Source organism: Carassius carassius, chromosome 47 (genome assembly GCF_963082965.1).
Source record: "Carassius carassius chromosome 47, fCarCar2.1, whole genome shotgun sequence".
In the NCBI taxonomy this organism is placed as follows: domain Eukaryota; kingdom Metazoa; phylum Chordata; class Actinopteri; order Cypriniformes; family Cyprinidae; genus Carassius; species Carassius carassius.
Window position 1 is genome coordinate 26434622 of NC_081801.1, and position 14397 is coordinate 26449018.

Below are 14397 nucleotides of genomic sequence, written 5' to 3' on the forward strand. Positions count from 1 at the left end.
TTATTTCTCATTCCCTCAACATCACTGCCCCACACTCCATCTCAGTAGGAGGCAGAATCTGCACCAAAAGCGGGTTTGCCAACCGGAAGAAGCAGCAGTCTGTCAGACACAAGCTCCTCCCATCCGGCCTGCTGTGAGACTGCAGTTGTCAACTGTAGTGCTGCTTTGGGAACAGAGAAAGGTACGTGTTTTATAATTTTATATCTTAATCGGTCACAATTCAGGTTAAAAAAGGAAAGAACCGATTGTAGGGGACACAGCGCGGTAAAGTTATTAGTGTCAGGCTCGATATTCACTGGATATTCTGCTGTGCTGCGTAAGGGACCGTCTAAAAACTCCACCCACGGTACAGAACGTAAGCCTTGTCCAATACTTAATTCAACAGTGGTGATTGGATTTTTGAGATGGTCCCTTACACGCGCTTTGATAGTTAGAGTATTATTGAGTATTGAAAAGCGGGTTCGAGTATGTTCGTATACAATAGTTGAATATTGTTTAAACTTACTGCGGTATTGGTATCTTTGCAGACTGTCACCTCTCCAGAACAGAAGGAGAATTAACGTGAATCGAACGACGCTGTTTGACAGTGTTTATCACGTTTGTTAACATTAATTTAGGTTAGTACATTGTGTTTGCGCATGTGTTTTCCTTCGGATGGAGTCGGAAATATAGTAGTTATGAGTTTCAAACACGTGTGGTCAAACAAGTCCTATTAACAAGTAGAAAATCCTCCCAGTTCGCCTCCTCTGCCCTTGAAGTATAAACTATTTATTTCGTGAAGAAAACATATATACTTTTGAGTCTTCAGTAAGCTTTGGGACATTACCTCCACGTCATTAATTTGTGCTCTGTCGCATAGTAATGATACACCATAAAGCATAATCTGGGCTGTCAATCATCCTGTCACACTTAAAGGGACAGTACACCAAAAAAAAGACGGCTGTCACCCTCAGGCCAGCCGAGATTTTGGCAACTTCCTTTCTTCAGTAGGACACAAAAGATGGTCTTTGATGATTCATAATATGCAAGTCACTCAAAGCCAAAATTAGTAGCCCTAAGCTCCTAGTGATACATTGAAGTGTTAAAGCGATAGTTCACCCAAAAATGAAAATTACCCCATTATTTACCCCCCCCCCCCCCCCCCTTCCAGCCATCCTAGGTGTGTATGACTTTCTTCTTTCAGACAAATCCAATTGGTGTTATATTTAAAAACATCCTGGCTCTTCTAAGCTTTATAATGGCAGTGAATGGGTGTTATTTTTCAGTAGTCCAAAAGACGTCAAATAAAGCGCAACCATCCATAATAAAAAGTGCCTCACACGGCTCCATGGGTGTATAAAAGGCCACATAAAGCGAATCAATGCATTTTTGTAAGAAAAATATCCATATTTTAAAATTTAAACCTCTATAATGTGTTGGCGTACACATTCATTCCATTATGTAGGATGTAGAATCCACTTCTACCAGTGACTTATAAAAAGCTGTTTATTCTTATGTTTTTTTGAGTATTTCCATTTCTCCAGGGGCTCTACGAAGCATAAACATAAACGTTGCTTGATTTCATATTAATCTCAGGAATGTTCAAATGTCAGCCGACCAGGAAGCACAGGAAGATGAACTGCTTGCTCTAGCGAGCATCTATGATGAAGACGAGTTTCGCAGAGCCGAATCAGGAAAGGAGGGCGAGATTCATCTGTGCTTGGAGCTTCCTCCGAGCTTCAAACTGCTAGTTAAGGGTGAGACTTTATAAGCAGGAGTTCAGACTTTGTTCTAACATCATAAAGTTCTGACAACGTTAGAATGATGTCTTGATTTACAGGACAGAACTCCACAGAGCATCATGTATCATTTCTACCTCCACTGGTTCTGAGTTTTGAATTCCCGGCTGACTATCCTTCAGCATCGGCTCCGCTTTTTACTATAAGCTCCAAATGGCTCAGGAGAGCCCAGGTGAGTCCTGTTTAGTAATGCCATTTCATTGTTGTCTTCTGCTTTTTTATTGTTCTAATTCATTGGTTTTGATTTGGTGGTATTGAATCAAAAGGATGCAGTTACTCTGTAACAGTCAGATCAGCAACCACTCGATAAAAGTCTCACCCTAAACTTTTATTCTAGTTGTATAAACTATTTTGTTTAGACATACATCACTTCACTACATTTCTGTCACTATTCTTTGTATTATATTACCTTTGCATCAAACTAGTTAACGCTAATGCGAGGGTGTTTCTAACACAGCGTCTCTGGGAGCGAACAGACTTTCCTTTTATTTAAACATCTAATTTAGTGTAAACACTGAATAAGGTCATTGCAAACCTGCATGAATTTCTTCATTGGATCACAAAATGAAAAGTTATTTTCCCAACTATCCCAAAAGTGGATGGGATCCAGAGGATCATAGCAGCTTTGACTCTGGTGATGCTGTTGGTTTGGGGGGAATCGTTTTGTTCAGCTAGTGCAAGTCTGGGAGGATATTTGGGAGAACAGCCAGTGTATTTGGTGATCTGCGATAACCTTCCGCTCTCTCTCTGTCAGATCACTGCACTTTGCAGGAGACTGGACGAGCTTTGGGAGGAGAACCAAGGCAACGTGGTTCTTTTTACCTGGATGCAGTTCCTAAAGGAAGAGACCCTGGACTTTTTGGGAATCCAGTCACCGCTGGAAATCCAAAGCCTTGAGAGCCAGCCTCAGTGTGAATCTGGCCCAAAACCAGCTGTAGACGTCCCCGGGGAAAAAATTAAAGATTTAGACCCCAGAGCCGTGCAAGAGGTCGACGCTCGCACAGACATACTGACTCAGCTGCTGGATTTTGACGAAGCTCAGAAGCAGAGGGTGTTTGATGGGAAGGTGTTCTGCTGCGGCATCTGTTACTCCGAGAAGCTCGGAGCCGACTCTCTGCTCTTCAAAGAGTGTCAGCATGTGTACTGCAAGGCCTGCATGAAGGAATACTTTCAGATCCAGATTAGAGACGGAAAAGTCCAGTGCCTGAACTGCCCTGAGCCAAAGTGCATGTCCATGGCCACTCCTTCACAGGTATCTTCTGTCTGCTCTTGTGTGATTGTGCTTTAATGTGTGAGTATGGATAGGTTATGTTGGGCTTGACCATGAGACTCGGGCGCACTTGAAAGGACAGATGATGGTTTATCATTCCCACATTTTTAAGTTGCCAGTGATGATTTATAGAATACACACAAGAAGATAACTCCATCTTTTCTGCATATGGTACTGTTCAGAGACTACTGAGCTTTCTTTTGGATCTGATCATGCCTGAACTGAAAAATATACACAAAATTATGTCAGAATGCCCACTTTGACGAGCATCCACAATTCTCTGGGATCTGATGCATGTCAATGTATTACATCTATGCATTAGGTTTTATTGTGTGCGGTGTCATATACATTCAGCTGTCGTTAATGTTAATCAAAAAATGAAAAAGATACAATCTGAATCACTTCTTTCGCTTTCAAAGCATTAATATGTTTTTGATCTATCCAGTGAAGACTGTAGAGTGTTTGATTAATCAGTTTCTGTAGGATTTCTGCACCATTTATTTATTGTGCATCTTTGTTTTATTTATTTTTGCCATTTCTTGTAATTTGTAATTATTTTATTACTGACCGATTATTTGTCTTTAATCATATTTGAACTTTCAATTAGTTAGGCTAGTTGATTTTCCTGTGATATGGTAATTAGATTCGCAAATAGCTAAATTTCACTGGTATCTAGTGGTGTGTGATATTGACAGATATAGAAAATTATGACCGTGTCTTAATGAGTTATTAATTGACTCATTCATTCAAAGGATTCATTCAAAACGCCTGATTCATTTATAAAAGAAGCAAGTTTTTGTCTTCATGAATGGATTATTGAATCATTGATTCAAATGATTCATTGAGGAACGAAACACAACGCACAAATGTTCTGCTCCAGCTTTGTTTGGAACTGTTTTCATTGGCGAAACAGAAAAACACAATATTGTGCTAAAATGTAACTCACTCCATATTAACTTCATGTTTGTAAAACAAAGCTAATATCACATTCGTGATCATGCTCATGTGCTCATTCTAATGGGCTTCATCACACAGTCAATGCAAGACGTTTTTTTAAATAGTTTTTTGCAAGTGAGTAATCATGTCCAGTTAGTTAGAACAGAACAGTTAGTTAGTCAAAAACAATATAAATTGAGCCCTGTTATGACTGTGCATTCTGAATATGGTTTTAAGACTGACACCAGTGTGCTCATATAACAGGTGAAACTTCTTGTGGGCGAAGATGAGTTTGCACGCTATGATCGTCTCCTGCTGCAGTCGAGTCTGGACCTGATGGCGGATGTGGTGTATTGTCCTCGTATGAGCTGCTGTATGGCTGTGATGGTCGAGCCTGACTCCACCATGGGCATCTGTCCCGCCTGCAGATACGCCTTCTGTACCCTCTGTAAGAGGAGCTATCACGGCCTCTCTCACTGCATAGTGACTGCTGGTAAGATATATTGGATATAGGATATATATGACCAGTTTGTTTCTCTCTGTTGAGATCATAAGCTGTGCCTTTTTTAACAGATGAGCTTCGTAATTTGCGGGATGAGTATATGTCTGTGAGTGAAGAGGGGAAGAAGTTCCTTGAGAAGCGTTTTGGCCGGCGGGTCATTCAGAAGGCGGTGGAGGAGTCTTTCAGCACAGACTGGCTGAAGGATAACTGTAAACAGTGCCCTTGCTGTGGCACTAATATACAGGTCAGTACTAAGGATGTGTGCAATAGGGGTTGACCGATTATCGGCGCCGATATTAAGTATTTTTGATTATCGGTATCCGTGACTTTCAAAATCAATTTTCCGATAAAATAATTTAAATACATTCAAAGAAAGTTTTTGTTTTTGACTTTAATTTTCATTTACATACCTAAAAAATCAGTCTACTTGATCTGTAATAATCGTATCCGTATCGGCCCTAACAAATACATATCGGTCAACTCCTAGTGTGCATACTACATATTTCAAAAATGACAAGCATAAATGACTACGGTTTGACTTAGGAAGTGAGCCTACTCTGATATATGATTCATAAGCAGCTTCATATCCCACAATGCAACACTATTGTGACATCACAGCAGATCGCACTTAATCTACCCCCACATATCATATGAGTTACTTTGAGATTGAACCAAATAATACTTGATGTTGTGTAACTTTGAAAATGTTTTCAACAGCCAGAGCATACCTGCAGTACAGTGTTGTGGGTGACACATTACAAGTAACCCTAGTTTTTTCTTATAAAAATAAATAAATAAAATTATAAGCAAACCCAGCCCAGGTGACAAAATGTAACACAAAAGTAGCGTAATACATTTACTTTCCATAAAAACACATTAAGTTACTTTTTCATGGAGTAATGTATTATCTATAACAGTTTACTGGCATATAAAAAGTGATATTTTGTTAATATATAATGTAGTATTTATTAATTATAAGATTTTTATAACAGAGCTATATCATAATTATTCAACCCCTCTTCAACATTGCTGTTTTTAAGTCACTTATTTCCATTGTGGGGAATAAAAGGGTCTGAAACACAAATAAGTCTTTAAAAACTCTATTAAAAACAGAATTAGCTTGAGCTGTTACACACACACATAGTTAACCCATCCATGTGCTGAAGTTGAGTAGCAAAAATGGCAAAGTCAACAGAGATCTCACAAAAGCTAAAGAGAATAAAAATTATATTACTTTAGAAAGGCTAAGGCTATATGAAGATTTCTAAGACATTAAAAGTTCCTAGAGACAGCTTTATTCCTTAGCTTAAAGTGTGTTTTACCAGAAAACCTTTGAGGTTGTTGAAGTAAAATCACAATATCATAAAATGTTTTATCAGAGCAGATGAGAAAATCCTGCCATGTACAGCCAAAGACTTGCAAGACGACTCGATGAAAGGAGGAAAACCATTTCAATGCAGTGTGTAAGAAGAACACTAGACATGTGTGGCCTTCATGTTGAGACATCTTGATAAATACCACTCTTGATCAAGAAGAACAAAAGGCAGACTTGAACTTGATAAAATTCATTTGTGTAGACCTGTGGAGCTCTGGAGGAATGTTTTATGGAGTGATGTGACCAAACTGGAACTTTTTGGACCCATGGATCAGCGGTATATCTGCTGAAAAAAAGTTAAAGCTCATAAGCAGAAGAACACCATCTCCATCGTCAAACTTGGAGGTGGATCAGTTACGGGGCTGGTTTACTGTAGCAGGAAGTGGAAGTCATGACTGTATGAAGGACATCATGGATTCTTTGAAGTATCAGGCCATTTTGACAAGAATTGTGATGCCTTTGGTGCAAAAACTGAAGCTGATGATCAATGGACTTTCCTGCAGGCCAGTCATCCCAAAGTACACATCCAAACCTACTACTGCTTGGTTCAGGGATCAGTCATAGAATGTACTTGAGTGACCTGTTCAGTCTCCAGGCTTAATTTTCATTTCAAATATCTGGTTGAATTTGAAGAAAGCAGTGGCAATGTGAAAACCAAAGATTATCAGTGATCTGAAAGCTTTTTCAGGCGTGGAATGGGCCAAAACTGTAGTAGAGCGATGACAGAAGCTTATAAACACTTACAGACAGTGTTTATAGGTAATTTTAAAGAATAAAGGATTCTGCACAAAGGGGGTTGAATAATTTTGAACATGAATGTTTAGAGCCAATTTGAATTTCATCATGATTCATCAGTGTTACACTCTCAGAATCACTCAAAAGTGTATTAACAAACTCTCTCTAATACTTTACTGATGCCTTTGTTAAATTGATTTCATAAAATGTTGTTCTCCACAGCAAATTGTCTTGTAGGTCAAAGGGGTTTGATAATATATATTATCAAACCCCCTTGAGCAAAAATAGCGGATCTTTTTACCTGTAGGTGGTGCTGTTCCCAAATTAAGCAGGTGCTAATGAAGTGCACCAAGTTTTGTTTTGATAGATCATGGTGTTGCTGACCTAAAATTGCACCTCATCCAATTCATCATATTTAATTTCCCAGTCATAACTTTTAAACAAAGATGAATAATCAAAATGGAATAGTTTTTGTCCAGTAATTAAGACCTATTAGTGGAAAACTACCAGTCACTGATATAGTAGTAGTAAATATTATCATATACACCTATTCAATATTTTTTTTTTTTACCTGGCATTCAAATTAAAAACTGCCTCAGAAATCTCTATAAATCATTTAATTGGAGAAAAATTGTGGGAACCCTCCACAAACAGATCTCGTGTGTTGTGCAGAGGTGCGCTCAGACTCTCAGAAAGATGTGCTTGAATGACTCTGTGCATGGATTGAAAGTGCTCTTCTCATTGTTCCCGTTCCTGTAGAAGGTGCACGGCTGTAACAAGATGACCTGTTCGTCCTGTCAGAAGTACTTCTGCTGGATCTGTCTGGGAGCTCTCAGCAAGGTGAACCCCTACAGCCACTTCAACAACCCCGGCTCGCTCTGCTATAACCAGTGAGTACCGTCTACAACGAGCCAGCTCCAGTGCATGCACAGTCTCACACGCACACCAACACTTAAGACATAACCGAAAGAGAGCTATAACTAAGAACTGCACAGCATTTGGAAAACTCAGCAGGCGTCTAAATCCATCTTCAGTCCTGCAGGTGCTGCTGTATTAGTATCTCTCCCTAGTAGGGCTGGGATAAACGATTATTTTTTTAAACTATTAATCTAGCGATTTTTTTTTTCTCCCCCCGATGCATCGATTAATCTAACGATTAATTTTTCAGACCGATTTGATTTCGATTATCTCCCCATTAATTGACTACTAACAATTTATACATGTTGATTTACATATCTGAATGAAAAAAACATAAATTCCTTAACATTGCAATATATGTTTATTGCTCTTAAAATTACAAAATAAAAGACTGACTAAGAATGCATTACTTTGCACTTGTATAGAGATAGCATTCAATAAAACCTTGAAGCCTTGAAAACACATAGCTTATGATGAAAATAACAACAACTTGATGTCAATGTTGACAGTCAATGTCAATGTCACCTTTATTTATATAGCGCTTTAAACAAAATACATTGCGTCAAAGCAACTGAACAACATTCATTAGGAAAGCAGTGTGTCAATAATGCAAAAATGATAGTTAAAGGCAGTTCATCATTGGATTCAGTTATGTCATCTCTGTTCAGTTAAATAGTGTCTGTGCATTTATTTGCAATCAAGTCAACGATATCGCTGTAGATGAAGTGTCCCCAACTAAGCAAGCCAGAGGCGACAGCGGCAAGGAACCGAAACTCCATCGGTGACAGAATGGAGAAAAAAACCTTGGGAGAAACCAGGCTCAGTTGGGGGCCAGTTCTCCTCTGACCAGACGAAACCAGTAGTTCAATTCCAGGCTGCAGCAAAGTCAGATTGTGCAGAAGAATCATCTGTTTCCTGTGGTCTTGTCCTGGTGCTCCTCTGAGACAAGGTCTTTACAGGGGATCTGTATCTGGGGCTCTAGTTGTCCTGGTCTCCGCTGTCTTTCAGGGATGTAGAGGTCCTTTCTAGGTGCTGATCCAGCATCTGGTCTGGAAACGTACTGGATCCGGGTGACTGCAGTGACCCTCTGATCTGGACACAGACTGGATCTGGTGGCCACAGTGACCTCGGAATAAGAGAGAAACAGACAAATATTAGCGTAGATGCCATTCTTCTAATGATGTAGCAAGTACATAGATTGTTATGGGAAGTGTTTCCGGTTCCGGTTTACCTAATTAATGCAGCCTAAAAATCCTTTAACGGATTTGGATAATAAAAGCATATTAGTATGTTATGTGTATGCCAGGTTAAAGAGATGGGTCTTTAATCTAGATTTAAACTGCAAGAGTGTGTCTGCCTCACGAACAATGTTAGGTAGGTTATTCCAGAGTTTGGGCGCCAAATAGGAAAAGGATCTGCCGCCTGCAGTTGATTTTGATATTCTAGGTATTACCAAATTGCCTGAGTTTTGAGAACGTAGCGGACGTGGAGGATTATAATGTAAAAGGAGCTCATTCAAATACTGAGGTGCTAAACCATTCAGGGCTTTATAAGTAATAAGCAATATTTTAAAATCTACACGATGTTTGATAGGGAGCCAGTGCAGTGTTGACAGGACCGGGCTAATATGGTCGTACGGGGAAGTCGTGGCCTGGTGGTTAGAGAATCGGACTCCCAATCAAAGGGTTGTGGGTTCGAGTCCCGGGCCGGCAGGAATTGTGGGTGGGGGGAGTGCATGTACAGTTCTCTCACCACCCTCAATACCATGACTTAGGTGCCCTTGAGCAAGGCACCGAACCCCCAACTGCTCCCCGGGCGCCGCAGCATAAATGGCTGCCCACTGCTCCGGGTGTGTGTTCACAGTGTGTGTTCACTGCTCTGTGTGTGTGCACTTCGGATGGGTTAAATGCAGAGCACAAATTCTGAGTATGGGTCACCATACTTGGCCGAATGTCACTTCACTTCACTTCACTTCCTGGTTCTAGTAAGAACTCTTGCTGCTGCATTTTGGACTAGCTGTAGTTTGTTTACTAAGCGTGCAGAACAACCACCCAATAAAGCATTACAATAATCTAACCTTGAGGTCATAAATGCATGGATTAACATTTCTGCATTTGACATTGAGAGCATAGGCCGTAATTTGGATATATTTTTGAGATGGAAAAATGCAGTTTTACAAATGCTAGAAACGTGGCTTTCTAAGGAAAGATTGCGATCAAATAGCACACCTAGGTTCCTAACTGATGACGAAGAATTGACAGAGCAACTATCAAGTCTTAGACAGTGTTCTAGGTTATTACAAGCAGAGTTTTTAGGTCCTATAATTAACACCTCTGTTTTTTCAGAATTTAGCAGTAAGAAATTACTCGTCATCCAGTTTTTTATATCGACTATGCAATCCATTAGTTTTTCAAATTGGTGTGTTTCACCGGGCCGTGAAGAAATATAGAGCTGAGTATCATCAGCATAACATTGAAAGCTAACACCATGTTTCCTGATGATATCTCCCAAGGGTAACATATAAAGCGTGAAGAGTAGCTGCCCTAGTACTGAGCCTTGAGGTACTCCATACTGCACTTGTGATCGATAGGATACATCTTCATTCACTGCTACGAACTGATGGCGGTCATATAAGTACGATTTAAACCATGCTAATGCACTTCCACTGATGCCAACAAAGTATTCAAGTCTATGCAAAAGAATTTGTGGTCAATTGTGTCAAACGCAGCACTAAGATCCAATAAAACTAATAGAGAGATACACCCACGATCAAATGATAAGAGCAGATCATTTGTAACTCTAAGAAGAGCAGTCTCAGTACTATGATACGGTCTAAATCCTGACTGGAAATCCTCACATATACCATTTTTCTCTAAGAAGGAATATAATTGTGTGGATACCACCTTTTCTAGTATCTTGGACAGAAAAGGGAGATTCGAGATTGGTCTATAATTAACTAGTTCTTTGGGGTCAAGCTGTGGTTTTTTGATGAGAGGCTTAATAACAGCCAGTTTGAAGGTTTTGGGGACATGTCCTAATGACAATGAGGAATTAATAATAGTCAGAAGAGGATCTATGACTTCTGGAAGCACCTCTTTTAGGAGCTTAGATGGTATAGGGTCTAACATACATGTTGTTGGTTTAGATGATTTAACAAGTTTATACAATTCTTCCTCTCCTATAGTAGAGAATGAGTGGAACTGTTCCTCAGGGGGTCTATAGTGCACTGTCTGATGTGATACTGTAGCTGACGGCTGAATGGTTGCAATTTTATCTCTAATAGTATCGATTTTAGAAGTAAAGTAGTTCATAAACTCATTACTGCTGTGGTGTTGGGAAATGTCAACACTTGTTGAGGCTTTATTTTTCGTTAATTTAGCCACTGTATTGAATAAATACCTGGGGTTATGTTTGTTTTCTTCTAAAAGAGAAGAAAAGTAATCGGATCTAGCAGTTTTTAATGCTTTTCTGTAGGATAGGTTACTTTCCCGCCAAGCAATACGAAATATCTCTAGTTTTGTTTTCCTCCAGCTGCGCTCCATTTTTCGGGTTGCTCTCTTTAGGGTGCGAGTATGCTCATTATACCATGGTGTCAAACTGTTTTCCTTAACCTTCCTTAAGCGTAAAGGAGCAACTTTATTTAAAGTGCTAGAAAAGAGAGAGTCCATAGTTTCTGTTACATCATCAAGTTGTTCTGAGGTTTTGGATATGCTAAGGAATTTGGTTACATCAGGAAAATAACTTAAAAAGCAGTCTTTTGTGTTAGAAGTGATGGTTCTTCCATACTTCATACAACAAGAAGTAGAATTTACAATTTTGGCTATATGAATTTTGCAAAGAACTAAATAATGATCTGAGATATCATCGCCTGGCTGCATAATTTCAACACCATCAACATCAATTCCACGTGACAGTATTAAATCTAGAGTATGATTTCGACAATGAGTAGGTCCTGAAATGTGTTGTCTAACCCCAATAGAGTTCAGAATGTCTATAAATGCTGATCCCCATGCATCTTTTTCATTATCAACATGGATATTAAAATCACCAACTATTAAGACTTTATCTGCAGCCAGAACTAACTCGGATGTAAAATCACCAAACTCTTTAATAAAGTCTGTATGGTGCCCTGGTGGCCTGTATACAGTAGCCAGTACAAACATAACAGGGGATTTATCATTAACATTTGTTTCTCTGGATAATGTTATATGAAGTACCATTACTTCAAACGAGTTATACTTGTAGCCTGCCCTCTGAGAAATCCTGAAAACGTTGTTATAAATTGAAGCAACACCTCCACCTTTGCCTTTTAGACGTGGCTCATGTTTATAACAGTAATCTTGGGGGGTGGACTCATTTAAAATAATGTAATCATCAGGTTTTAGCCAGGTTTCTGTCAAACAGAGTACATCTATATTATGATCAGTGATCATATTATTTACAAAAAGTGTTTTCGTAGAAAGGGATCTGATATTCAATAAGCCAAGCTTTATCATTTGTTTATCCATATTGCTTCTGTTTTTTATTTGTTGAACCTCAATTAAATTGTTAATCTTAACTTGGTTTGGACGTTTTTTGTTTTTTCTAGTTCGGGGAACAGACACAGTCTCTATAGTGTGATAACTAGGTGAAAGAGTCTCTATGTGCTGAGAATTAACTCCCGGTAAACATTTGACTATGGTGGCTGGTGTCTCTATATTCACGTTCCGTACAATAGAATCACCAATAACTAGAGCACTTTCATCAGGTTTCTCAGTGGGTGCATCACTGAGTGGGGAGAACCTGTTTAATGACCCACGACTACGCTGCCTCACCGTCACCCAGTTGCCCTGCTGCAAGGGCTCTGTTTCCGGAACCGAACAATGCACAGGAATCCCTGAGCTAGACGCATCCAAAGCCGTATCTAGAGCCCTAACATTCTTACTGTCCTCAATTAAAGTTTGGATGCGTGTCTCTAATTCTGAAATCTTCTCTGTCAGCCTAACTATTTCCCTGCATTTATCACATGTGAATCCCTCATCAGCGACAGAGATAGATAAACTGTACATGTGGCAAGAGGTGCAAGTAACAATGACAGGAGAAGCCATTACTCACCGTGCTTGATGAAAATTCTTACTGCGGTTGTTTGATGAACTTGTGAAAAACTGGAGCGAGGGAGAGGAGAAAAGAATACAGCGATAGGTTCGAATGAAGACGCTAATGACAAGCTAACGAGTGCTAACGCTTTGCAGGTGTACTGCACTCACGGATATAAAATAAAAGTGAACGATCAAAGTTAATCTGATAAGATTGATCGATAATATCAGAAATATGGTGTGAATTAAGTTATATTTTACCACTTTAAAAAACAGAGAGTGATAGTAAGATAAAGATTCTAGAGAAAAAAATAAAATAAAAACAGCTACACGGAGCTCATTCTAGTATTCAATAAAAAAGGTCACCCAAAATACTTGTTTAGAGCAATTGAAAGAATACAGTAACCAATGTAAACTTGAGGGCTTTAAGCTAATACAGAGAGTGCTTTTACAAAAAAAAAAAAATAATTAACAGTGGGAGCCAGCAGCCTGTCATGGAGAAAAAAAATCTCCGAATGCTCCACGTGAAACTTTGGCGTTCTGCCCTTTTTCTATCGTGTCTAATGATTTTGATTAAAATTGACAGAATGTATTTTTATTTACTTACCTGTTTGATTAAAGGTTGGTGAATTGACTGGCACACTTGCTGACTGTTTATTCGTGTATTTTCTGCTCTAGATTGTTTCAAGGAGTGGAAATGGACGAGGAAGAAGGCTTTGGGAGTGACGAAGATAACTGACCCACTGTAAATGAAATGTTTAAAGCATGGCAGTGTTCTCATGCACATCAGTGGATCAGAACCACAAGCCCAAAGACCTGACTGCAGTATCACCCATTTTTTAGCAATATATATATATATATATATATATATATATATATATATATATATATATATATATATATATATATATATATATATATATAGCATTTTTTTGCAATTCAAATTCCAGTTCACAAGTATCCCTTCAAATAGTTTTATTGTGGAATGTAAACGTTTTCACTGCTACGTACAGCCATGCAGGAAATCACCCCACATATCCTCTATCTATATAGTTAATGAATCGGGTTTCATTAATGTTACCATCTTTTCAGAAGATGTAATGTTTATATAGGTATCCTCAGCTATTGCTGTCATTGTTAATAATGAACATGTCATCCTTTGGACAAATGGTGGATGGATTTAGCAGGAAAATAAATGTTAAATGAGTTCTTGGGGCATGAATACTGTCTTTGATTGGGTGACACATTATCAAGATTTTAGGTTAAAGTTATTAAACATGTAGAGGACAGGTTTAGCACATTGTCTTGGCTCACTGTTGATGTAGTCCATCCGAGAATGTAATCATGAAGCTTCTGTACTTTCTTCTAATGCTTTTGAGTAGTCTGACATAACTACACAGACTTTATTTAATATATGCAAGCTAAACAAACTGAAATAATTCTGCTGGCACTGCACAGTACAGTTCAATATTTCCATATAAGTGTGTGCATTGGTTATCAGGAACTGCAGCTTTTCTCAAACTGACAGAATTCTGTGTAAAGACACAATGACACATAAGAGCCAGACTGAATTAATACATGCATTGGAAAAAAAGGTCATTTAAGACTTATTTCTGGATTATTTTAGGCAGAATGGTTGAAAATTACCCATAAATACAATAGCATATTAGTTTTTGACCAATAGGTGTTTCTCAGTTCATCTCCAGTTGTGTGCACCGAGCACTGAGTTTGAATACTAAAGAAAGAAAGAAAGCTGTGGACTTTTGCCTGATGATGGCTGGAAAACGGTTTATAGTGTTTGGTTATTG

The 14397-nt window shown here is 38.8% G+C and overlaps 1 protein-coding gene across 3 annotated transcripts; it reads left to right on the forward strand.

The window, feature by feature from the left end:
- Positions 1 to 40: 40 nt before the first annotated feature.
- On the forward strand, positions 41 to 13442 carry LOC132130616 (E3 ubiquitin-protein ligase RNF14). Of its 3 annotated transcripts, none has more exons than XM_059542381.1 (8): positions 41 to 181; positions 1576 to 1736; positions 1820 to 1950; positions 2533 to 3030; positions 4249 to 4477; positions 4558 to 4730; positions 7356 to 7486; positions 13268 to 13442. In XM_059542381.1, the coding sequence occupies exons 2-8, from the start codon at positions 1586 to 1588 to the stop codon at positions 13326 to 13328; spliced, it is 1374 nt and encodes a 457-aa protein (XP_059398364.1). In that variant the 5' UTR covers positions 41 to 181; positions 1576 to 1585; the 3' UTR covers positions 13329 to 13442. The 3 variants fall into 3 exon arrangements, with proteins under 3 accessions (XP_059398364.1, XP_059398367.1, XP_059398365.1); XM_059542384.1 differs by lacking the exon at positions 41 to 181 and adding an exon at positions 246 to 355; XM_059542382.1 differs by lacking the exon at positions 41 to 181 and adding an exon at positions 488 to 617.
- Positions 13443 to 14397: the final 955 nt, after the last annotated feature.